Source organism: Daldinia loculata (assembly GCF_022478755.1).
Source record: "Daldinia loculata strain CBS 113971 unplaced genomic scaffold F4817scaffold_17, whole genome shotgun sequence".
Taxonomy (NCBI): Eukaryota; Fungi; Ascomycota; class Sordariomycetes; order Xylariales; family Hypoxylaceae; genus Daldinia; species Daldinia loculata.
Window position 1 is genome coordinate 417588 of NW_026054871.1, and position 24575 is coordinate 442162.

At 47.2% G+C, this 24575-nt stretch overlaps 5 protein-coding genes across 5 annotated transcripts; 4 read left to right on the top strand and 1 right to left on the bottom strand.

Moving 5' to 3' along the window:
• Positions 1 to 670: 670 nt before the first annotated feature.
• Positions 671 to 5012, bottom strand: F4817DRAFT_67558 (ras GEF). The gene is made up of 5 exons (XM_049307752.1): positions 3922 to 5012; positions 1554 to 3863; positions 1284 to 1500; positions 954 to 1224; positions 671 to 895 (listed from the first exon to the last, which is right to left on the bottom strand). Exons 1-5 carry the CDS (start codon positions 4750 to 4752, stop codon positions 868 to 870), a joined length of 3657 nt encoding a protein of 1218 aa, XP_049160258.1. The 5' UTR covers positions 4753 to 5012; the 3' UTR covers positions 671 to 867.
• A 2323-nt stretch (positions 5013 to 7335) lies between these two features.
• Positions 7336 to 10636, top strand: F4817DRAFT_334218 (uncharacterized protein). Its single transcript, XM_049302865.1, has 2 exons — positions 7336 to 9422; positions 9476 to 10636. The coding sequence occupies exon 1, from the start codon at positions 7341 to 7343 to the stop codon at positions 7599 to 7601; it is 261 nt and encodes an 86-aa protein (XP_049160259.1). The 5' UTR covers positions 7336 to 7340; the 3' UTR covers positions 7602 to 9422; positions 9476 to 10636.
• Positions 10637 to 14109: 3473 nt separating this feature from the next.
• Positions 14110 to 17120, top strand: F4817DRAFT_67615 (fungal-specific transcription factor domain-containing protein). The gene is made up of 3 exons (XM_049307753.1): positions 14110 to 14374; positions 14554 to 16729; positions 16785 to 17120. The coding sequence occupies exons 1-3, from the start codon at positions 14218 to 14220 to the stop codon at positions 16921 to 16923; spliced, it is 2472 nt and encodes an 823-aa protein (XP_049160260.1). The 5' UTR covers positions 14110 to 14217; the 3' UTR covers positions 16924 to 17120.
• A 1150-nt stretch (positions 17121 to 18270) lies between these two features.
• Positions 18271 to 19707, top strand: F4817DRAFT_67645 (glycoside hydrolase family 16 protein). The gene is made up of 2 exons (XM_049307754.1): positions 18271 to 18912; positions 18995 to 19707. The coding sequence occupies exons 1-2, from the start codon at positions 18433 to 18435 to the stop codon at positions 19616 to 19618; spliced, it is 1104 nt and encodes a 367-aa protein (XP_049160261.1). The 5' UTR covers positions 18271 to 18432; the 3' UTR covers positions 19619 to 19707.
• A 3240-nt stretch (positions 19708 to 22947) lies between these two features.
• Positions 22948 to 24407, top strand: F4817DRAFT_314816 (glycoside hydrolase family 64 protein; the record flags this gene model as incomplete). The annotated part of the gene is made up of 2 exons (XM_049300456.1): positions 22948 to 23946; positions 24123 to 24407. The coding sequence occupies 2 exons, from the start codon at positions 22948 to 22950 to the stop codon at positions 24405 to 24407; spliced, it is 1284 nt and encodes a 427-aa protein (XP_049160262.1).
• Between the last annotated feature and the right edge of the window lie 168 nt (positions 24408 to 24575).

The window sequence follows — 24575 nt, forward strand, 5'->3', positions numbered from 1 at the left end:
GTATATAGCCCGCAACAAAAGAACAACCGCCTGAATAGTGTGGATTCGACATTATGCAAGCCGTCCCTGTAAAAGGCCCCTATATTCCCCGTGAATCTTGTAAAATACATCCTTCCACACAGAAAAATAAAGAAACCGATTAAATATTTGTCTGAACAGCGAATGAAGTCTACCTATGCGGCACTGATGCATCTTGTCTCAAACCATGGGCCACCTCGGATGGTTGCCTTTTTCGGTCCCCTGTCTCATATTCCTTAACGGGTATCCCATTTTCTTCTTGTATTTTTTTTCTGTGTTTGTTTCTCGTCATCACATACTTCGTTACTGTTGCCTTGCGATAGCTTTCCGCCATCTAAACCCCCGGCAGCAATCTTAGTTTCACCGCTGATGGGCTCTTCTGCTCGATCTACCCGTGGGCACCCAGCACGACCTGAAAGCACTCCCGGATGTGTATATGTTGGTCCTGTACTCATCCCACGATTGGAGTTCAGCTGAGCGAGGTCAAAATCCTGTGTAGTTTACCCCTCATTAAGTTCTCAACTCGCCAGCTCCCATGTAGGACCCCTTTTGCTAACCAGCCCTTTGCCTTGTCTGATTTTTGGCGTTGACCACGATTCCCTAGAGCTTAAAACCTGTCCACGCGAAAGTGATTTGAGAGCGCTCAAGCAGATCGCAAATCTAATCTTGGACATATTGGTTCATGTATCCTTGAGAAAGGTAGAATAAAGCATCATGGTAGATACTCTTCACTTGCCCATGCCGTAAACTAAGTAGCTTGAGTAAGCCTTTCTGCTATTTTATACACGTCTCAGTTTGGGAGGCCAAACAGAGAATTGCGGAGCACAGCCTGTCATGGGACAAGCTGGCTCATAGGAAGCCAGACTCGGCCAGTACCCTGTAATATTAACGTAAGCCTCTGCATAAATCATACTAAATTTGTGTGATCGACATACCTCACGATTTTTTCGTCTTCACGCTCACGTGGTTCTACAGTCAAGCTCTTGTCATACATCTCATGCACATCCCCGGCTGCTTGCATGTTGCTTAGGATATAATCTTGTAGTTCTGGAACGGGCTGAAGCGAGTAGGGAGCATTTTGATATTGCTGAATGTCGCGGATAACTTCTGCCGTTTTCGCACGCTTGGCGAAATTAATCATATTCGTCTTCTTGATAATCGAAGGAATACCATCCTCAATAAAGGTGAGATCAGTAAGATATACACCTACGAAGTGGGTTAGCATGTATGTGAAAGGGAATACGTGTATGGGTATAAGAGCATACCAAAGAAAGGAATGCATGGCGGGTTTGCAGCATGTAAAGCCTCTCTGTACTCGCCAAAATTCTTCGTGCTCGCCATTAGGCGTCGCATCGTCTCGAGGACGGCTTGAGTTCGGGCTGGCACCTGATCCCAGGTTCGCTTCAGGCGAGCAATAGGGGCGGTACCCAGGGCTGAGATGATTGACGTTAATGTGGAAAAGTTATTAAGACCCCGGCATTTCTAAAATCGTTAGCATTGCAAACTACAACAAAGACATGGTCATTAAAACTCACATCGGCGACTGAGACGAAATGCTTTATGACAATTACTCGCTTCTTTATGTCCATCTGAGCCAGAATCATCTCGGCAACCCAGTTTGTCATTTGATTGGAGTGTAGAATCAGTGCTTTCACATTCGGTGCAGGTTCAGGTTCATTTTCGCCAACCTTCTTCTGCCATGTCTTGTTGAGGCATTCTGTTGGCTTGATCTTGCCATATAACTTCGACTCGATGATTGTTAGCTGGCGGGCAAATTCAGTGACGTCGATGTCGAGGAATTTCAGCTTCTTCATATTCTTAGGCATAATTGGCGGCGGAACATTATTGTTAAATGTTTGTATCATGCGTTTGGATGATATTTCTTTGCCGCTAAGCCGTTGATCTAGGACGGCCATGAGATTGTTGGCACCGGGCGTCTCTGTAGATTTGACGGTGTCCCTTGCGAATGCGTACACGTCGCGGATTAGTTGCCTCGTTTCGTCCGTTGGCTCCTCCATCCAGAAATTTTCGAACCAACTCTTAATAATGTTCACCACACGGAATCTGATTAGCTTCTGCTTTCGATCTCTCCACATGTCGTAGTCATTATTGCTCAATCCTTCTGGCGGTTGTATATTGAAGCGTTTGACCAGAAGTTCGAACAGTTCTCGTGCCGTGGTGAAAGACCTGTATGTCAGAAGGAATGTGTTGTTAAAGCTGAAATCAGACTTGTCGTGTCTTGTGAGTTGCTCGACTAACGCCAACAATGAACCACCCTTGACTGCCGGCTGTGCTGCCTTGAGATCCCAGGATAAGTCATTCTCGAGGTCAAGCCGTAAGAATGGTGGCGTTTCCTCAACTGGTTGGGCGGCGGTGACAGCGATAGAATTCTCTCCCAAAAGTTTCGCAGCTTTAGATAGGTTTCCGGCCTTCCTGGGGAAATTGGTGGGTTCGTCGGAATAGGAGGCTGAAGTCATTAGAGAAGGTCTGATATTTGCTAGGTAGTTCGAGTCTGAGCGCATATGCATCGAGTTAGAAGAGAGCAACGGGTCTCTTCTAAGTGGACCTCTCTGTAGGCCGTCTCCCTGCATGCGAGCTTCATGCTGCTGCTGTAGGTTAAACTGAACCTGTTCAGAGAGGAGCTGAAGAGAAAAGCCGATATGGGAAGAATTCGTTTCCAGAGTCCTTGCGCACTGCTTGACATACTCAAGCCTGCCTTCCAATGACTCACCGCGAACCTCAGACCATTCATCGCCCAAAGGACCAGCAACTGACTGACATCCTAATATAAGGTCGGATATATTATCGTAGAGACTTTGCTTATTGGTGCTGAAGTCAGCAAGTTGAGGCGTCTGAAAAGTATTTCCTAGAGATGAAAGGTCAATAGACTCAATCATCGCAATCCAAGGCTTGAACATCTCCAGAACTTTCCCGCCTGCAATGCAGACATTGTTGCCGATGAGCTCATGCCTATATGGTGACACAACCTTGTCAGATAAACCGAGATATTTTTCCAGCTCCCTAATGCTAGAAACTAGCATCCTCTTATATTCATCGAGCCTTTCGAGATGTTTCCCGTCCAAATTTGCGGTCGGCTCAGCATAACCCTCATCATCCTCCAAGAAATTCGACGTGATGGGATCGCGGGGACCGAGTCCGTTGTTTTGCCAACTTCCTCCAGTGTTGCTGCCTATGACGAACCCGGGAAACAATCGCGGGATTTCCTCACCTCTCTGCTGTCTCGCGACTTCAACAAAGCTGAAAACTCCCCCGAGTACACCATCGGCTTCTTGCATACACTTCTGCACAGACTCGGCGTTCGGCCAATCAGCTGCGGCTATGTGAGAAGATATGACCAGTTTGGAAAACTTGGACATCATGTCTCGGAAATGAGGATAAAGCGCCTTGTTCGTCGAAATAATAGAAGGCTGGCCAGAGTGGTTGTCGGTGGTACCAGAACCAGCAGCCAAGAGCAAGCGCAAATGATCAGATATATCCTCTGCACGAGCAACATATTCTGACCGATTATTGCTCGTGATCGCGTCTCGATAGCGGTCGATAGCGCGCTTCATATTTGCTATGAGGAGGTTCCACGATAAAGGCTGCGCGGTGCCGTCATCAAAGAAAGAACGAGGTATCGTAGCTGCTTGCGGGAGGTTAAAACTAGCGCCAGTAAAGGACGTCGCAGAAGCCAGTGTCGGTGCTAAACCGCCTACTGTAGATATTGGGACGTTGGTGTTGATGTAGGTATCAGTCCGTGATCGTATCCCCTGGGAACCATTCATCGAGTCCATGGACGGTGAGGGAGAGACTCCGACGCTGTCGTAGCCGCGACGTCGTGAAGGCTACACAACCCTGTGTGAGTTTGTGGTAAACATATGCATGGGATATGAATGTACTTACCAAGGAACTCATAGATCTTTTGCTGAGCAATTCACCTTCGAGCTCTGAAGCAGATGTTGCTTCCGAGTCCTCATCTTCATCCTGCATCAAACCCCTAGCCATTACTTCTGGGGGTAGTCGCGTCTTCTCTACCATATTTACGTTCATTCGATCCCGCGGCCCATTTTCATTGAAAGAAGTTGGCGATTCTAACGGAAGCTCCATGCTGCTCTCTCCAGTCATAGTGTTATAATAGAATAGTCTGCCGTCGGGCGTAGCTTGAGGTATCCAAAAGTCGGCGCCAGATTTTCCCGAAGTCCTCGCGCCTTCGAGGGGCAACCCGTTAAATTCATCTTGATCCGACTCCATATCATCCTCAAGCTCTTCGTCGTACGCTACCTGATCCTCCAGCTCGTCATCTCCATTGTCTCCATCAACATTTTGCATATGCTCGGGAATCTCTTCGGGGTTCTCGATGATCTGGCAATAGTTACTTGGAAACCAACCGCGGACCCCGTTGATCACACCGTCCCACCATCCGCTTTCTAACTGGGTAATGACCTGAATTATGTCGCCCTCGTGAAAGCTCAAGCTCGTTCGATCATCGGCCTCGTAATCGTAGAGCGCTCGTACATACAACGTGCCAGGAGGCGCAGTACCTAGTATGCCGTTCATGGTGTATGAATAAGCACGGTCACCGCTGGAACGATCCAACGATGCCGGGTTCCTAAGCTCAATAGCAGAATCGGGATTCTTGTCGAGAGTGTTAGATCGAGACCTATTCCGTGAATTGTACGTGTTATCTTTTTGGTTTGTTACTATTGCCGACACTGCGGACTGTGTCATGAGCATCGTGACGTGGAAAGCGCCAAGCGTAATTACAGAGAATTCGAAAACGGTTATTAAATCATGCCCGAGCTAATATAGAAAGGGGAAAACGAAGTCGGACGAGACCGGGGGGTCAAACCCGCGGAGATAGCCTGCTAAAAGTCGCTTCGCGATGAAGAGTAGACGAAGGCCAAAGTATGTAGAAGGGCACGCGTTGATTGATACCGAGGCCGTCGTCGCTACCGTGGTCGGAATCATTAACGACAAGAAGAATCGCGTGTTCAGAACGATAGACTTAGAAGAGAAGTAAAAAATAATAAAACAAAGGTAGAAGATTTAGGTGCAATGAATTTTCCTTCCTCTCAATCTCTCAATCGCAACTTGTTTGCTCTCCTTTCAATTTGCCTACAAGCGCTAAGGGTCTTGCTGCTGGAGTAGACCAAGGTTAGAAAAGATGTGAATGGTGGAAGACGTTCTCGTTGGGCGGGTAAAGAAAGTGAGGTAAGGAGTCCAATTCGCTGACGAGAAGGGCTAGTCGGGTCACCTCAGTATTGACTCGTGGGGTGTATGCCCAGGCTAAGCTGAGGGCTGAAGAGAGTCAGACCTAGGCAATCGAATGTCGAGGGTCGAGTTGGGTTACAGCCTATAGGATTCAGAGCTGCTTTGAGGGTGGTGAAGTTGTGGTTAATCGGCGAAAGGGGGGGTGTGGTTTTGGATACCCAGCCGATAATACATACAGGGCCGGAATTAAGGTAAGGTAGGGTAGGTAGGTTAAGGTAGGCTGAGAGGTAGGTTAGAGATCTAAGTCGGGGTCTGCTCGTTTCCGACCGTATCAATTTTCTGATCTTCCCCATCCGCCTGCCGCCGTTCATGCTGTCATGGTAGTAATATGTTAGGTACACTATGTAGTACCTACTTAAAATGTACTCTATACCTCGTAGCATCAATCGCTAGTCAATACGTTTTGGGTACATGTAACCGTTATGGAAGGTTAATAGCATTGAGCTAGTCCTTATATAGCAATAGTATATGACCCTAGCGTCTGTAGTGAGAGTAGAAAACCCCTCTTTCTTCTTTTGAATTGGACCCCTTTTAATTTTTCCCGCCTGCAGACAGCAATCGCAAGTTGTCGTCCTAGACTTCTAGCTGTAGATTGGCTAGTGCATTGATCGTGCTCTTTCGATTGTTTGCATAGGTATATATGCACCTTAGGCATGTATTATACCTTCGACTCGATCTAGAGTCAGGTGAGTATATGGGTACATATGTAAGGAGAAGTCTGTACGGAATATTACATATGTAAGTAAGTATTGTATACTATGGCAAGTTCCATCTGTATCAGATGTTTTATGTATGTGTATAAACATAGCATCAATATGCATATCTGTACGAACGTATTGTACGGTAGTACGATAATGGTAATACGGCACCTGTACTTGCACTTCGATACTACATTGAAGACACCCCGCTGGCGTGCCTAACGAATGTGCCGTAAAATTCAAATCTACATGCCTTATATAATCGCGTATCGGATCTCGACACCTTCTACGAACAGAAGGAGTATGTCATAGGATTATCGATTAGATATTTCGGTATAATCTATTTGCCCCCTCAAGTAAAACCATAATACTTAGGTACCTTTCCTTAACTCAACATCTAACATCATCAACTACCATACCACAATGCATAATACACAATGCACAAATAAATAACTTTTTGTAAGTGTCTCGGTCGACCGCTCATTCAGGTTGAAATGCCGGACCCAAGGGGAAGGAAAACAAAATAAATCTGGCGAAATTTGGTTAGAGGAATTGACTAGGAATCGAGCAAGGGTTCTTTCGAGAATGGCCAGATGGCAGTCCGCATATTCCTATTAGTACTGTATTTCTCACAGGGTCTCCGTATCAGACACGCGATAATTACACTGTGAGAGTACATACTTCAAAAGTATATATTCTTAAGAGTTGTTCTAGGATTATATATTAAGCTTGCTTATAGGTATTTACACATAAATGAGTAACGATCGTGATTGAATATGTTACTCTATTACATATCCATCTGGGGATTTTGCAACGTTCTAGTATCATATATAGGTATGCTTAATAGACATAGTCTGTGAGCACGGATAAATCCCCTACTATGTAGTAGGTATGAGATCAACCGACTAACAACCACGAGAGTCATCTTGTCCCGGGACGGAACGTAAACCAGTAGCCAAGACAGATGTTGCAAGATCATATCGGTTATATCGAAGAGAATATGCCAAAATGACAGGTACCATAAGTACTCGAGTCCGAAGCTTGATTCGTTACTATGATAGGACTCCACGCGGAGGAGGGGGTAGCATAGCTTTCACGAAATGTAGAGTATATGCATGCAAGCTGCAGCAACCTCGTGCTCATATCGCTTGGCGAACCGACGTTACGATACTGCGTACCTACACAGTATAGTATGTACACGACGCTAGAGGTTGGTCCTCGGTGAAGAGTTAAGGAGGTATAGCACAACGATTTACATACAGATGCAGTATCAGTATTATAGGTATAACGTACGTTTCCTCTCGCGTATCAAATACACGTGGGGTCGTGTTCATTTGCGATGGTCCTGAAGACATGGGACCTCTATTGCGTGCTAGGATTCATCTGTCCCTACGCCTTATGGTGTGGCCTTGGAGCTTGGGAGTAGCCGTCGGAATATTTCGAAGACGCATGGAAGATTTAGATGGAAGCTTTTGCCCACAGACACTATCCAACGAACACCGAGCATTGACGCCCTACTGCAGGCTCGAGACGGAGACCTGCTCTTTTCATATTAATGCCAGCAACCACCGAATATATCCCCGAACTACACGACCCTGCCGTGTCCAAATTTGACTATAGAATAAACCTGCTGGACTAGCCCTCCCGTTAAATTACCTAGTGAATTGGATTCGGCGACTCCTCATGTCCATGCCCACGGTGAACAGATCTACTAGATAAAGAGCACCCTTGTAGCCCCTCCAGAGTCTAGACGGGACTGATCAGAATGACCATAGAAGAGATCACGTTTCTATCGATCGGCGTGGGAGCATAAGGGCATAAATGAGTCTCTTCAAGTACAGTAATCAAATAACCTTTCCTCCTACGGTAAGGGTTTGAATCCTCGGGGGAACTCCCGTTACTACATCTCAAACTGGTCGGAATACGGAAGTCTAAGTTGAATTCCACTATTGATGTTGCAACATGCTGTAAAATAATATAGTATTGAGTAATGAGGGGCAGATGTGTTTTCACTCACGACTACGGACTGAAATACTTTCCTTCGGACAGCCAAAACTCTCAGCAGCATTTAGTCGCAAGACAGATAAGCTATATAGCAGACCAAGAGCGCAAACGAAGAGACCTTAGATCACATCGTGAGTCTAGTATAGTAGTAGTGTCTTCCAAGTAGAAGGTCGCAAAGCATCAGCCAACCCCCACGCTGGCCGAGAAGGGCAGGCATTATTGCCCCCAAAAATCCTCGAAGTCTCCTTTCTCCTTTCTCCTTTCTCCTATGACGAACGAAAATAGTCGTCAAACCATTGTCATCTGCCCGATCCTGCGACACTTGACACACAAGATTGGGGAGGGTGAACTCTTACAGTTCTAAGACTTGTTGCTCCCAACTGGCCTCCCGCAGCTCCACGTGGGAGTGCCTCTGCGATCCTACGAGATAGTATATGCGATTAACTACGCATCGCATCGGTTGTACTTGTACGTACTCGTGCACGTCAGCCTCTGACTTCTGGACTGTGTAGCACAGTCAGATCAGGTCGTGGAACGTGGAATGGTTCGGGTCGAGGCGACGGGAACTGCAGAACTATCCTTTCAACGCATCGGCAGCGCAAGTGATATATCAAGATGCACGCTAACCCCGACGAAACCTGAAAGGGTCAGCCGCGAGTTCTCGTCTTATGAACTCAACGGCATGGTTTTGACCTTATCTATCAGCTAGCACCGAGGACATTACTTCCATGTGCTTAAATTAACATAATCCCGTTGGGGTATACTTGTCAGGTTAGAGAGCATCTTATTACAAGATGTGATTCTCTGCTGGTTTGCCTACCCGGACGGATTTGTTTACTCGTCCACTTGCTCAATCACTCATCGTGAACGGCCCCGTATTGTTTGCGACAGCCGGAAGGGAGAGCTACCCTCGAAATACGAACAAGCAACTTCAAATGCAGAAATCTGGAACTTATGATGCCACGAAATTGTCTTCCCCAGGTGGGGCTTGACAGATATTTCGGGCACGTAATGTCAACCTCGAGGGAAAAGTTTTATATGTCGCTTAGTACAAGGAGTAAGATAATAGGTAGGTATTCTTACGTTAGATGTTCTAGTACCTAGTATCTAAGTCGTATTATCGTGGGCACAAACCGAGGTATAAAATGCGGCACGAAGCACACACGAATGATCTTCAGGGGGTGAGATCGATGGATGCGGCAAGATAGCGAACAGACTGCCGTCTTTGCTTGTGCCTCAAAATGCCCGTCACTCTCCCAGATCATTGGGACGCCAATCATTAAAGAATTTTCCCTCGCCCCTGTTTCCGAAGCATTAAAGGGCTATTATCGTCCCTGTCTCATATTTGTCTAGTATGTTATTCCTAAGCAATAACCTTGAAGGTATCATTTATGATGAAATATGAGACCCGGGAATCGCGTCAAGTGGATCCTGGAAGAAATTAGTTCTCTCCTATTGACAATTGTAGGACGGATATTACCTACACTAGGCTTACTTGGGCCTGATGATCGATGTAGGTTAGCACACGTGGAGATCACCGGAAGAGTCCCGCGAACCCCAGAACCTCGCCTTTTCTACATAGTAGTTTCGACTATTCCGATTCTTGCTCTAGGTAGCGTATAAGACGCATTATTATGAGAGTCCAAGGATCATGGGTTTGTGTGCATATCATTCGGTTCCAACTACCCCGTATTCCTTTATCAATCAGGTCAGCAGATCTCTGGATAATGCAGTGTTGCTATTAACGGCACCAGCCGCATTTTATAACTTCATGTTTACATGAGCGGGAGCTAATCAAGACGTCGAAGTGCGGAAGATCTGCTGTACTCCAGAATCAAGTGAAGATGCACCTCAGGTAGACTATTTCATTCCGGTGCCTTAGTGTTGTAGATGTGGATAGTTGGGAGGTAGGTATATAACTCCACTCATGTTCCTAGTGTGTCAAACCTGTTACCCGTCTCGTTTCTGCTACACTAGAACAGCCGATGCCGTCTAGAAATGCTAAGACGCCAACACAATGGTCAACTACCTCTCGGCTATCGTTAGTATTTATTCTCGAAGCCGGGTTTCCAATCCTATTTATTCCCAGGGGTCGAGGTCGAGTGTAACGTCGGAGCTTCTGCTAGAAAATTTTGTTGACTTGTGTATTTTGGTAGGCCATAAGTGCTCATTAATGTGTTAGATGGTTCGGTTATTTGCGAAGTATGGATTTATTAAAGAACGAAGCTGTCTTCTATACCTCCGCTATCCAGACATGATGTGCTCAATAGGCCTCTCGTGGACTGCCACGCGATCAAGACGAACGGAGTAGGTTTCCGTCTCGAAGCCTTAGAGGGGCTTCGCACTTGTCCCGTGATGTCGAGGGTATCCAGCATCGGGGAACCTCCCAGCGCCGTGGGGCTTGTGGGCCAACGGACTTCCGGCTTTACAGGAATTCGCAAGGGCTGCCGTCTTGTTAAGGTAATTTACGGGGAATTTCTGCAACTTACATAAATTTGTTGACGAAAAGGGGAAGTATTGTTTAGAGTGACACCGGCCATTGCCGAGATAAGAGGGTTTCTTACTTACAACGTTAAAATGGCCAAAAATAAATATTGATACTATCAATACTAAGCTGAATACAACTAGGCTTATGAAGTTGTAGGGCACCATTTGCGACAGCAAAAATAATTACGAATAAGAAGGAATCAAAGGAATGCTCACGTATTCACGTACTCACGTACTCACATATTTCATACATACATTCTGCCAGGTACATGATTCGTGTCTATGTAGATTAGCTCTTAGGAATATAGGAGTATCCTCCCTCATGTACGTTAGGTACGGAATACATTAAACTACCTAGGTTACATAGGTACTTGCATTATCAGACAAGCCCAAGCCCCTCATGAAAGCCGTCGGCTGCCCCGCTCTCAACTTTCAACCCCTCACCATTTGTAAGAGGACCGGTGAGGTAGGATTTCGCATTCGGCAAACCACAATGAAAGGATAATTGGGACCGCCTTCATGGAGACGCATCCGATATTGGAGGCTCTACATAGTAGAAAATATTCATGATCATGATGATTTTTGTCCAGTAAGGTCATTATGATGAGAAGGATAAATCATCGAAGGACAAGTCCTCGAAATACCCCTCGAAACTCGCCAGCAGCGTTCTACCACGTTTCATTCCATTAGTTAACAAACATGCGACATGTATGTCGTTATCTATACTATCTACACCCTTTTGAAGCTGTAAGTTTAGGGTTATAAACTTAAGAGGTCCTTTTTTCGGCAGCACACTACATATGTAGCCTCGTTGCTCCAGTTTCGTGCATATCGGAAGCGAGGCGGATGGTCAGCTTACAGTCGGCTGACTACTCAACGTCAAGTCGTTCAGGCTTGTTGACGCTATTTTAGGATGGCGTTTGCTGATCAACATAGCCGCCGTTGAATATATTGTTGCACACACCTACTTTTCATGTTGTACTTTTCATGTTGGGGAATCTATCTAACGTATGCGTGACGACATGGCTTCGCGTCGTATCTGAACTGGATCTTAGCTATCCGTGTGTGCATTGTCAGCATTGGCAGCCATAATAAAATATGTTAGATCCTTCGCAGGCAATTTTTCAATCGCACACTACGAATCTTAATAGATGACACGTATTACGATGATGTTGTTCTATAGTATAAGTTTAGATTAAGAAGGACTAAGGACTGAGAGTGTATATTTTGGAGGGGCTTATGGCGAAACTTTGGAGGCTGATTGCGATAAAGTGGGATGGAGGGGTTAAAAATTATTTTATTTTATTCTAATGAGTAGATCATATCAAACCCTAAAGAAACGAATAGCTGACCAGACTGATGTAAACATAGTGATATTAAAACTCTATGAGATGCAAGTCTTTCGGTAATAAGTCTCGTTTATAGCATCCAATCTTAAAATTTTATTGGAACGACGCGGAAATGAAGTGGTCAGATCCATCAGATTAAGGATTCTTTGCCATGATCCGTGACAGGGCGGCACTGATTCGCCGCAATGCATTAGTATGTAAACCCGTGATAGATGGAGGGGCAAAGGAGGGCAAAGGAGGAGCCGGATCTTTATTACTTACATCTAGATAACGGACTGAATGAGAAGCAAGACATTGCTAATTTCTCCCCGGTACTAAGGAGCAATAAATATCCAAATAGAGAAACCAGAGAGACAATATAGCGATACCTTTACCAAGGTAGATACTAGATAGCTTGCTAAGCTAAATTAGGGATGTTTACATGTTGCTGCTTTTGCTACTTTTGCCGAGCAGCCAGCGAGTACCGAACAAACAGGCCTAGGAGTTTTGACCATCTTAGGTACGGAGCATTATGTAGAGCATTATGTACCTAACTAATGTTTCTTTTTGACACGACACGAACGGGTCACGGGTCACAAAATTGAACGTGGCACGCCAAGACGAAATTGGAAAGGTGGATGAATATGTGGATGGAGAACAGACACGTCCGGGTTTCCTTGTCCACGGACCCCTCGGCGATGCATGATTTCCATTGCTCCATTTGCTGTCAAAGGCTATGTATTCTTTCATTCTTCTAATGTTCCTTTCATTCCCCGCCCCCCCCTTTTGTGGCTGGAGATTTTGCATTTGAATTTCAAGCTTAACCTGGATAATCTTGGTAATCTTGTGTGACTTTTGTAACTTTGTACATCTCCCCCGCCAAAACATCCCACCTGCTTTCTTTTTTGTTTTGCCAGACCTTTGAACTTTTTTTAATATGCCCCTCTCGACGCCTGCGACGCCCGTAGAAAAAGTAGCCCAGAGCTGACAACTTCCCATGCTCAGAGTTACCATGAACACGTTTAACATTTTAACGCATAACACATAAGAACCGCTTCAATGCAGAACTAGCATACAGTATATTAGCGGTGTGAATAAATAACCTTGTTTGCACACCGCATCGAGTTACAAGTACCAGAAAGGCCATAAAATAAATAAAGAATACAAACGTACATACATAGCGTCCTGAGAGCCTAGGTTAAGGTACTCCGAAAAAGCTGTTAAATCCCCACTAGAAAGGCGCATCCCCGGTTGCCCTGTAAAGCTTCTGCAATCCCACCGCCAAGGTACCCGTAAAGCCCTGCATAACACCGCTAATTACAACACCAGAGCACCCACCTTCTAGCAACCCGTGCAGCCGGCCCGCATCCACTTGTTTAACTCGATCGGGCCATATTCATTCCTACTTTGCCTGCGGCGCAACTCGCAACTCACCACTTTGACCACTTTGACCAAAAAAAGCCACAACCGCCTCACCTTCCTAGTAACTCCCCCCCTCCCCCCTCGACCCTACCCACATTCTTGTTGCCAATCCGACTGGTCCTTGCAAGTCTATCGGGGCTCGTGCTTTTGGTCCCGCCCGTTAGCAACGTCTAGCATCGTCAGCTATCTCCTCGTACCCAGCCGCCTAAATTTTAGCGTGTCAGTACGCGGTATTAGGTACGTACTTTTATGTTTTGCTCAATCAGGTGGGGTCTTGTCTCCAAGAATTCAATTCTAGCCAACTACCTTAGGTACCTACCTACCTACCTCCTACCCAGCTGCTCTTGTTTCCCCCCCTCCCTAGCTGCACTAGCCACTTTTGCACAGCACAGCACAGCACAGCACAACGCAGCGCTGCAAAGAAGAGCAGAACTTCCCGCACAGCGCATCCAATTTTCCCTCCCTCATTTTGACCCGGCATTGTCCCTCCTCGCTCCCTCGTCCCTTTCCCCCCCTCCTTCTTCTAAAATTTCCTAAACTTCCAACATTTTCCTCCCGTCTACCTCTATCAACCCCTCGAACCCCTCTTTCACTCATAACGGTCGCAACCCGCGCATCGTTAGCTTTTTTTCCTGCGTCGTCAAATATAAGACGACTGCATCATCTCGAACACGTCTGTGCTTCGAGATTAATTTCCCCCGGCATAGGCCGTACCACCTTATTACAAAGCCCATTCCATGCTCCTTATACCGATACAAATGACCAACTATCATCAGTCCAGTCAAGAAGACACACTTTAAATCCCACGGGAGCGCGCGTGCGAGAGAGGAGCTAGGCGATTTCAACGATCGGCCTGTGAAGGTTCAAGAACATCGATTTTCGGAGCATCGACCGCAATCATTGTTTAAAGCGAGAGAAGCCCATTGACTTTGGAATCTTTTTTTATACCAACCACCCATTGTCAACCAACGCGACAAACATTATTCAAGATGCCGGGCGCAAGCGTGGCAGTCCTCCCCACATCCGCCTCGTCGACTCCGGTCCCCCGAAAGACCTCACTCGCGCAACCAGAGAGGAAGTATAAGTGCCAGTTCTGCAACAGAGCATTTAGTAGAAGCGAACATCGTAGCAGACACGAGCGATCACGTATGTACCGCGAATTCTCCTTTCCCTCCAATACCTTTCAAGTCCCCAAACCCCTCCCTTCCATGCCATCCATTGCCCCCCATTGGAAATTGCTACCCCTCAACACCTCAAATCAATTCAATTTGATGTAGTCAGTCGCATTACCCCGAGTTCTCCAAAGCTGACTTGAATTGGAATAGATACAAAGGAGCGCCCTTTCAAATGTATGAAGTGTAGAAGTACCTTCGTGCGACGCGACCTCCTTCTTCGTCACGACCGAACCGTTCATGCTAAAGACGGAGGTGTACCTCTTCACAGCGATGGAAAGCGCCGCTCCGGAGCTGGCGTCTCTAAGGCTCGATCTGTCGGTGGCCCCTCCAAATCTTCCATCGCTATCGACACTTCGACCTTAAGTGAACAGATTGAGGCTAGCAGTGAAGGTGCCTTCGATGTTGAACATGCTGCTATGCTAGTAGCCGATCTCCACCACAAGGCCATGATGCGCGACAATGGAAGCCCATACGAATCTGGTCCTTCAATGGCATACACTCCGAATAACGCTCCGATAATGGACCCTGCTGTTACTTACCCTACCAGTGCCGTTCCTCTACCTCACAGCGTACCCTGGGATTCATTTGCTCCCCAGTCGACAATGGATACCAAAGCCCAGTCTGTCGAATCGAACGCATCAGGTTCATTTGAGTCGCAACAACCATTTGCTAATGTGAGTGCCATTGAGGTCCAACCCAACTTGTCGTCATTGTCCCCCGGTCCCAGCTATAACAGCTACATGTCTGCGTCACAATCCGTAGTAAACTCACCACTTCTAAGCACCGGCCCAGCGGCCTTCAACATAACAAATCCAAACGCGCCCCTTCTTGTGAACACATCCACTAACCCACCCCAGACCTCGGGTGGATTCAACGTTCCTCGAGTGAACAGCGACGAAGAGCGAAATATAATTCTAGACAATATTCGAGCGAACGATATCGAACACGCAATTCCCGAAGGTTTCCGTGTTCCGAACCTATCTTCTTTGAATCGTTATCTGTCAACTTATTTCACACTCTTCCACCACCACCTGCCGTTCTTGCATCCTGCATCGTTCGATGTCACTCAGGTGTCTCCCGCCTTGCTGCTTGCAGTGTTATCAATCGGGGCGCTTTACGCTTTTGACCAAGACCAGGCTTATATGTGCCATATTGGTTCCAAGGTCCTGGTCAACCAATTCTTGCAGAACAAGGAGAACTTCAGCTCCCGGAAGTGTCCTTTGTGGACGATGCAGGGCTCGCTTCTCAACATGATCTTCGCCAGCTGGAGTGGAGACCCGAAGGGGTTAGAATGGGCATGTTCTATCAAGAGTCTACTTGCTAATATGGTGGCTGGTAATCGCTATGAGTTGAAGCTTCGGCAAGATGGTCGTGAGGGTGCGCAGCCAAAACGTGACGAATGGATCGAGGATGAAGGTTGTCGGCGCACGTACTATGCTGTCTACATCTTTTTCGGGCTACTCACTCTAACATACAATCACACACCTGCCATTAGTTTCAACGAGTTTGAGGATCTCCAACTTCCCTCCCAGGAGGCGCTTTGGAATTCTAAGGCTACTGACGAAGCTGCTTGGCAAGAACAGTTAAAAGCATCGCCTGCAGTTACATTTATGGTTGCCCACGAAAACCTCTTCCAGGGTGTGATGTTAAAATATAGCGCCTTCGCAACGCGTGTTATGATCAACGCACTGTTCCTCGAAGTCTGGTATCATAAGCGTAGCCCTGAGGCTCTCCAAGATGTGGTGACTGAGTACAAGCTCCGAATGGCTCTAGAGACGTGGGAGAAATCTCTAGATCTCTGCGAGCCAGAGGCTGATACGGTCCCGCTCAGCGCGCCTCACAAGGGGCATCCCCTAATCTTCAATGCCAAGGCAATGTATCGCAACGCCCGTGCTCGCCTGGAAGTCGACTTGAAGACAGTTCAAGAAGCGCTCCGGTACCATGATCACTACGAAGTAGCCGCCGCTATGTCAAACGCACGCGACAGAGTAAAGCGCTCCAGTGAAATGATCAAGGTAATCGACGAGTGCTACAACTGCATCGAGACTGCTGTCCGCCAAGGCGTTCGCTGGGTTGCGCGTACCTCTCCGACCAACTGGAGCATCGAACACCCTCTGTGTGGCATGGATCTCATGATCACCCTCACGTTGTGGCTATATCGTCTGGAACATGACGAAGAAGCCGCTTCCGAGGAAGAGATGGCCATGTACCTAAAGGTTAGGAGTCTCTTCGATAAGGATGCGGAGGGTGCTATGAACTCGCAACAGCTGAGTTCGACCGTGGCTCACCTCTGGGGCTCCATGCTCGATGAAGTAGTTGTTTGGGGGTAAGTTGATATGCAAATCTCTACTTTTTGATACGAGGCTAACTTCATTCTATAGCATTACCCGGCTTATGGGCGAAGCTTTCCGACTTCACTCTCAAGCACTAGTTGGCTACGTGGATGATGTTGAAGCATCATCCAACGTCTCGACGCCCTCTATGATCTCACAAGGGGGTGACGAGGAGAGTGTGTATTAGAAATTATCACGAGACCCACGATTTTACTTATGTTTTGTCTACTAATTAGGGGCGGTGTGGGAGAAGTGTACGCGGCATATACCTCCTACGTTCGTCTTTTTGTTACCGTCTTGTTTTCTCAACTTCAAGGTCTGGACAGGCGCGAGGGTGTTGTGTTTCTGGAACTCGTTGTGTTTCTCATAGTGTTTGCATCCGACATCTGCATCTTACGTCACTGGTCTAAAGGGGGCCCGGAATTGGGAAGGCTCTCGCGATGACCTAGCGGAAAAGGGGAGGGGAAACCTCAGCGCGACGCGCGCAATATAATGTGTGATGCAGTTGGCTGGCTGGACCACTTGTGATATCTTCCTTTCCCCTCTGTTCTATTAGCTACGGCACTCTTATTTTTATTTTAATGCTGCTGCTATTTTTCTTGTTGACGTTTTTACTCTTTTCTCGTTATGTGCCTGTTGTCAGATACCTTGTTCTACATACTGGCTGTTGTTTTCTATTCGATGCTCTCCTTGCGCAATCGTCTGTTCTAAGTTTCGTTTTTCCGTTCTTCTCCTTTTATTTGCACGTTTATTTCTCATTTTTCGACTTTCCTAAATTTGAGTCATGTTAATAGAGCTAGCAAACCGAGTATCTCAGGATGGAAACTTGAGTCTGGTAAATCGGAAAGCACAGGCGAGTACACAGATTGAATTAATCACCTTTTTCGGGTTCGATTGGAAGTGGTTCTCGTCGAGTTATAGATAACTACACGCGCGTCAGATATTCAATATATCACTTCTCTCTCCACACTTTCGGATATTTAGATGTTACACGGTATTATTACCGATTATCGTATTATTGTGATTTATGATTGTGATTATGATTATCAGTGAGCTTATCACATCGTAGTATCTACCAAGGCAAGCAATCGTCCGATCTCTGAGCTCTAAGTGGACGCCACGGCGCCCCTTTTTCTATCTATGCGCTGCAGGCGCCCGAACTCTCGTTGGTTCCTCCCACCTATTCTTGCAACCTCGTGATACTCGGAAAGTGTAATTTCATATGCACATGTAGCCCCTGGTGCCCCTGGTGCCCCTGGTGCCCCTGATTGTACTACATGACATTAAAATATCATCGAAGGGAAGCCCTTGCTTTGAGTACAAAGGTACGAGCTAATCTATCCTTCACAAGCGAGATACTCTAGCCCAGGTACCTCTATGATTCTGCTTATCGTCCCTGCCAGCAATGGCGGGATGTTCTCACCTTCAGAGGGCGTGAAGGCATACCCATGGATGGATGTCACTCATTTGCTTCACTTAGTTTATTGCCTCGCATGAAGCCAGGAAGTCTCAACCAACTACATACGCTTAGTTTTTCCTCTTGTGTACTTTCGCTCCCTCCGGATCGCTCCTTTGCTCCAGTTTTTGCATGCGAGATTACTTCGTCTTCGTAATACCACCCCAACACCCTAATCTGTCGGCAGCTCAACAAAGTCTTCTCCTTTAATGCTAAGCGCGCGTGAGGATACTTTGCTACATGATGGCTTCTCTTCGCGTCTTAGCCTTGCTGCTGGTCTTTTTCAACCTCGTGCTGGCGGACTGCGAATGCGGATATTCGATAATAACGCCTACCGACGACAAACTATACGTTTTCACCGATTTATTGGAGAGCGACTTCGTTCATCTAGATATCACGGACAGGGCTCAGGGTTATGGAGAATATGGTTGGACGCCGCAGGAGTTTGATATGTCGAGTGAAGTCGCGCGAGGGCCTTACGGCCAGGCGTTTACTCCGCAAAACGTAATATCAAATATTATCGCCGACGAACAAATATTCAGTGGGTCTGGGGTTAAGGGTGGTGATGCCGGTCTAAAGCTTGTGGTTGGAAGTGAAATAAAAAACGGGATGGTTCCCTGCGCCGACGTTTCTACGACAGATGTTCAATATTACCACGGGACCTTCAGGGCGGGTATCAAGGTCACCGATGTTCCAGGAACTTGTAGTGCTTTCTTCTGGGTGAGCAGTAATCCCGACGGACAAGCCATCTGTTCAGTATTATCTCCATGTCCCAAAGACTCGCTAATCTCGTCTATATCAGTATATGAATGATACACAAGAAATCGACATAGAGTTCTTATCAGCCGAGTTCAACAAGAGCAATAACACGTTCCCAGTTAATCTCGTCCTACAATCTCAAGAATCAAAAGACCACGGGTTCGACGCTTCTAAGACAGGAGACTTCAAGACAATTCACTTACCATTCGACCCGACTACGGATTTCCACGAGTATAGAATCGACTTTTTGCCGGACAGAGTGCTTTTCTACGCGGACGCCCAACTTCTGACCGAGATGAACGGCACTGGCGTGCCATCTACTCCCGGAAACTTGCAGGTGTCTCACTGGAGCAACGGGAATGTGGGGTGGTCGCAGGGACCGCCGAAGGTGGATGCGACAACCACAGTCAGCTACGTGAAGGCGTACTTCAACTCATCCTTGAAATCGAGGCAGGACGATTATACGATACGATGTAAAGACCCCTCGGCCCCGACGGCAGTCTGTACGATCCCCGATAGAAACATGACATACTTCTTCGGCAACGTCGCGAACATGACACCTAACCAAACGACTTACCACGAGAACAACGGAAGGCGGGCGAGGCGGTGGCGACCTCTCCCATTTGCTGCGGCTATCGCAACTAGCACTTGGGTGGTTGGTCTATAAAGAAGTTTCTGTCTAGATATTCTTAGAAGGATGTGATATGGATGATAAAGGCGATTCGGATAAGCATATTCTAGCATTTTGATTATGGCGCGGGTTGTTAAGCTATAGCACTTTTAGTTGTATGATACCTTTCAAGTCGGCGCCAGGACGATTCTTCTAAAGTCGTATGCTGCCGTACTCAACTCTTAGTTGCCTGTATATATCTTCTTGCAAGGACAATTGAGATATTTATAAATGTTGCGCAGTTCATATGTAATATATATATATATTTAACTTGCTTGAATTATTTACGCCTAGAGGTCTAAGAAATGGTTAAATGGGATGTTGCTAGTTTTATAAGTCAAAAGTCTGCATCTACTATTAGGTAGTTATTGATCTTAAGGAACTCTTATATAAAATTTAATCATGTGCCGGAAGTGCAACGTTACTAATAATTCATCCAGTAAGCAAGAAACCCCATAATTTAAATTTTGGAATAAGAGGGAAATGATCTGTCTCACTTATTCCCTTTACAAGAGTATCTCGTGACGCGCGCTGGATGTGTGCAACCAGCGGACAAGAGGAACTTAACTCGACGATCTCGCCGCAGGGAGGGTAGCCTGGGGCTCCGCCTGGTGACACAACCAACTTTAAGCTCAACCCCAGCTTTGGCAGGTTTTCCCCTCCTTACCTCGCACGAGTCATCCGGGCTGGGGAATGCGGAGATGCTTAGGTATCTATACTTAGTACCTAAGGTAGCGAACATCAGGTACCGTGCTAGAGGTGGAATGAACTGGAGTTCGTCTATCTATTAGCGCCTTAACTTAGGTACATTAGCAAGTTTAGCATGTACATATTTAGAGAGGAGTCTGGAGAGAGGTACATACAACGCTAGGTTAGCTGATGTTTAAGTTGAACTCTATTGCCCGACTTTTAGGAGGGTTATTGTGCCAGGCCAAGTTAAGGATATTTCCTAATTAGGCAACTCGTCTGTGCACCCACTAGTGCCTTTTAGTTGTGGGTCCCAGGTATTGTAATAGGCTAAAATATGGGGCTAAGGTTTTAGCTGCATGACTAGTGTTAAGCTAATTTTAATTTGGAAATTTTGGGTAGTACGTACCTTTGATAAGAGATAAGACTTTTGATAAGCCGATAAGAGGATAAGGCTTTTGATAAGAGAGATAAAAGGATTGGGGGAAAGGTGGCCTGTGCACCAGGTTTAGGCTAAAAATTTAACCAATCACATTAGGTGCACATACAGGTCACATGTTCTTAGAGCAAAACTAAACCTTTTCGGGACAATACCACATAACTTAGGTTTATTTTATAAGAAGCTGGGTTCGAATCCCACACGTTCTTTTTTATCTTATTTTAATAAAAGATAGACGACAATACAATACATAGCCAGAGACATAGCCAGAGCATCGTGCCACCGCCGGGCCGCGCGAGGGAAGGCGCGAGGGGGGGGGCGCGAGGCGCGCGTCAGCGCGCCGAGCGCCCCCCCGAGCGCCCCCGAGCGCGGTCTGGCGTGGTGGCACGTGACCCTGTGGGGATGAGCGGCTAAATTTCGGAAAAACGATATAAGGGGACGGGGGATGACATAAGGGATGACATAAGCCTTGCTAAAAGTCGGGCTCTTGTGGTCCCCACAGGGGGGGCCCTCGGTTTATATATCGAGCGGCCCAGTCACATTGTGCGGTAACACTCTCCACCTGCCTGATTGGGGTGGCCCCCCTTCCACACCCCTTTTTCTGCACAACATGTATGTGGTCATGCTTGGAGGCGTTTGAGGCTTGATCGATCGGATGGGGGATCGTGGAGAAGGTAAACATGTCTTCGGCTTTTTTTTGAATTGGGCCGATCCAATTATATAGTAGGTTACGTTTACTGTGTATATACCTATTACCTAGGTAGGTAAGCATTCAAGACTAGAGGCATTTGAAACTAAAGCTTGTGATAATTCATTATGTATGTATCCATTATCTATTAGAATATACAGATACGTTTTGAGGTAGTATTGATACGGCAAAATCCCCTGTCGATATGTAAATTATACACTTTTTACTTATACCCTCGAATATATATATATATATATATAGATTTATACTACTGTTACGTAGTTAAACACCCACACCTTTCCTATACTGTTTCACATCAGCCTTCGTAGCATATTGTAATATCGATCGTGACCTTAAGCATATATACAACAAACTCTCCGCATTTCTCTTACGTATAAAGACGCCGACGGCCGGGTACGGCCCGACCACCTTCTACCATGACGGTACGCTCATGTCGTCTACCGCCGGCCTTCTCCTTTGGCTGTAACCTCCGAGACACCAACGCGCGTGTTCACACAGCTATAATTGGTAAATGCCTTTATTGGCTCCGTAGGATGAAACAATCTCATCTAGCCTCGCAGTTAAGTCTACCCTACAATACACAAGTCGATGACATACCCTAAAACATTAGGGATTTTCATCATGGATGAGACGTCATACCTCATGTTCCACAGTCACCTTTTTTCTTTTTTTCCTGGTTCCTCTTTTCTTGTATCCCTCTGCTATATTAGATTTGCTGTTATTGCTTTTGCCTTCGTCAGCCGGTCATGGCTGGATATCCGGATACTACACATGCTATCATGAAGACCTGTCGATTTCAACCCTCTCATATTTTCATCTTTGCCATGTGCTATGACATACTATGTATGAGTGGCTTGAAGAGGCTGTGCGAGTACTGCGACCCTATTTGAGATGTCCTTAACCATGGTTCGAATCACATATCACATGAAGTTCGTCACATCGATGACACATGATGCCACTTCTCCTTAGGGCTTGGCTAGATTTTCAAGAAATAACCCAGGCAAAGCCTCATCCCTATGGTCGGCGTATATACGACCTATCATGGAGTTGCTTTTTCAGGTACCGGTTGGCAGGACTGGATATCAAATGATCGTAGGCTTAGCTCACAAGCCCGACCTAAGGGAGCATCAACTGAACGGCTGGTTTTTATCTTACGTATGCGGTATTCGCTCCTATATGCTCGGTTGGCTTTCATCCCTTCTTGTCCTTCTAAGTATCTACCTCTTGATGGTCACAAGTTGCCCCCTCTAACAAGGAATCTCGAGCACATGCCCGCAAACTCTACCCCTAGACTTAGAAATCTCTTGGAACCCCTATACTTCTAGCTGTATATCTAAAGCTCATCTCACATTTAAACCCAAAGAAAGTCTACATATTCTCAGAACTTCAAATGTAATCCTATGCACCTATCGACTGAAGTTAGCTCGGCTTCGACTTACTTACCTTTTTAACTATACGTGTTCTAGTAGACTACCTAGGAAACCCGGCAAGATGACGAATCCCACAACCGCGATAGCTATCAAGAACAACACGGGCTCGTCCCAGGCATACGCCTATATCACCGGCCTGGACCTTAACAACAACAACGTCCCGCTGTTCATCCAAGCCGACGGCAATACCGTGTACCGGCCGGCATCCCCGTCTGCACCCCAGTCGGCCCTCGAAGCCGATGTCTCCATCCCGCTCGGCGCTCCCGGTGCCTCAACCACCATCACGATACCCCAAATCGCTGGTGGCCGCATCTGGTTCAGCACAGGCTCCAAGCTGACGTTCCTGCTGAACCCGGGCCCTGCCGTCGTCGAGCCCAGCGTGACTAACTCCTCGGACCCCAACTACAACATCGCATGGGGCTTCTGCGAGTTCACGTACAATTCGCAGCAGCTGTTCGTTAACATCAGTTACGTGGACTTCGTGGGCCCGCTTCCCATCGCCCTCGAGCTGCGCAACACCGCCGGCGACGTCCAGACCGTCCAGGGCATGCCCGCGGGCGGCCTGGACACGGTTGCCGACAAGCTGACGCAGCAGAACGCGGCAGACGGCGCCGGCTGGGACAAGTTGATCGTGAAGGGATCCGACGGCAAGACGCTGCGCGCGCTGAGCCCGAATAGCGGACGTGTGGCGGACGCGAGCTTGTTCCAGGGGTACTACGACGACTACGTCAACCAAGTCTGGAGCAAGTACGCGTCTGCCGACCTGACGATCAACACGCAGGCCTCGTGGGGGGACGTCACCGGGCGGGTGCAAGGCGACCTGCTAACGTTCCCGAACGTGGGCACCTTTGCGAAGCCCAGCGCCGGCGACATATTCAGCTGCTCGACGGGGCCGTTTGGTAGTTACCCCGAGGAGACGCGCGACGAAATGGGGGCGCTGGGCGCGAGGATCGCGGCGGCGTTGAATCGCTCTACGCTGCTGGATGATGCGAAGCAGCCGGATGGGGAGAAGATTGCGAGTTATTATAAGACTAGCCCGACGAACCATTATGCGCGTATCGTATGTCTGCTGGATTTTTATTTATTTTTCTTTTGGCTTGATTGATATACCTCCCCAACCCCCTTTCCCCCTTTCCCTTCCCCTTAACATACATGACTACCTACACAAAAAAACCAAGTCAATTTAATTATACATATTCATATTCATATTCATATTTACTAACGCCCCCTCCCCAGACCCACGAAGTCAACCTCGACGGCCGCGGATACGCCTTCCCCTACGACGACGTGGTGCCCTCGGGCGACGCGGGCCCAGACCAGGCAGGCACCGTCTTCGACGCCAACCCGGAGCTGCTGACGGTGACGATCGGCGGGCCGGCCTCGGGCTCCGACGGCCCCGGGAACGGCGGCAAGGAGAAGGATGGCGGGGACAAGACTAAGACCCCGAGCACTACGCCTGCTTGGCTGAGCAAGCTGAAGAGCCTGCTTGGCGCGCTGAAGAAGATGCTGCATATCAAGTAGGAGAGTTTGATTGCTCTGCATATATGTATGTGTATACCTACCTGGTAACTATTAGCTTTGGCGTCGTATACTCGCTGTAAACATTTTTGGCTTCTTGGGCTCGCCCCGGCGTTAGGGAGGGGAGGGCATTTTGTTTTTTGTCTGCATGGGAATTTGAATTTGAATTCA

What these genes read in the sequence shown, in the direction of transcription:
- F4817DRAFT_334218 (XM_049302865.1), top strand. Translation starts at nt 7,341, where the DNA reads ATGGGACCTCTATTGCGTGCTAGGATTCATCTGTCCCTACGCCTTATG.
- F4817DRAFT_67615 (XM_049307753.1), top strand. Translation starts at nt 14,218, where the DNA reads ATGCCGGGCGCAAGCGTGGCAGTCCTCCCCACATCCGCCTCGTCGACT. An exon ending in TAGCAGACACGAGCGATCAC is followed by an intron (nt 14,375 to 14,553) that starts GTATGTACCGCG and finishes GAATTGGAATAG; the next exon opens with ATACAAAGGAGCGCCCTTTC. An exon ending in GATGAAGTAGTTGTTTGGGG is followed by an intron (nt 16,730 to 16,784) that starts GTAAGTTGATAT and finishes TTCATTCTATAG; the next exon opens with CATTACCCGGCTTATGGGCG.
- F4817DRAFT_67645 (XM_049307754.1), top strand. Translation starts at nt 18,433, where the DNA reads ATGATGGCTTCTCTTCGCGTCTTAGCCTTGCTGCTGGTCTTTTTCAAC. An exon ending in CTTGTAGTGCTTTCTTCTGG is followed by an intron (nt 18,913 to 18,994) that starts GTGAGCAGTAAT and finishes CGTCTATATCAG; the next exon opens with TATATGAATGATACACAAGA.
- F4817DRAFT_67558 (XM_049307752.1), bottom strand. Translation starts at nt 4,752, where the DNA reads ATGCTCATGACACAGTCCGCAGTGTCGGCAATAGTAACAAACCAAAAA. An exon ending in AAAGATCTATGAGTTCCTTG is followed by an intron (nt 3,864 to 3,921) that starts GTAAGTACATTC and finishes AGGGTTGTGTAG; the next exon opens with CCTTCACGACGTCGCGGCTA. An exon ending in GAAGACGAAAAAATCGTGAG is followed by an intron (nt 896 to 953) that starts GTATGTCGATCA and finishes TTAATATTACAG; the next exon opens with GGTACTGGCCGAGTCTGGCT.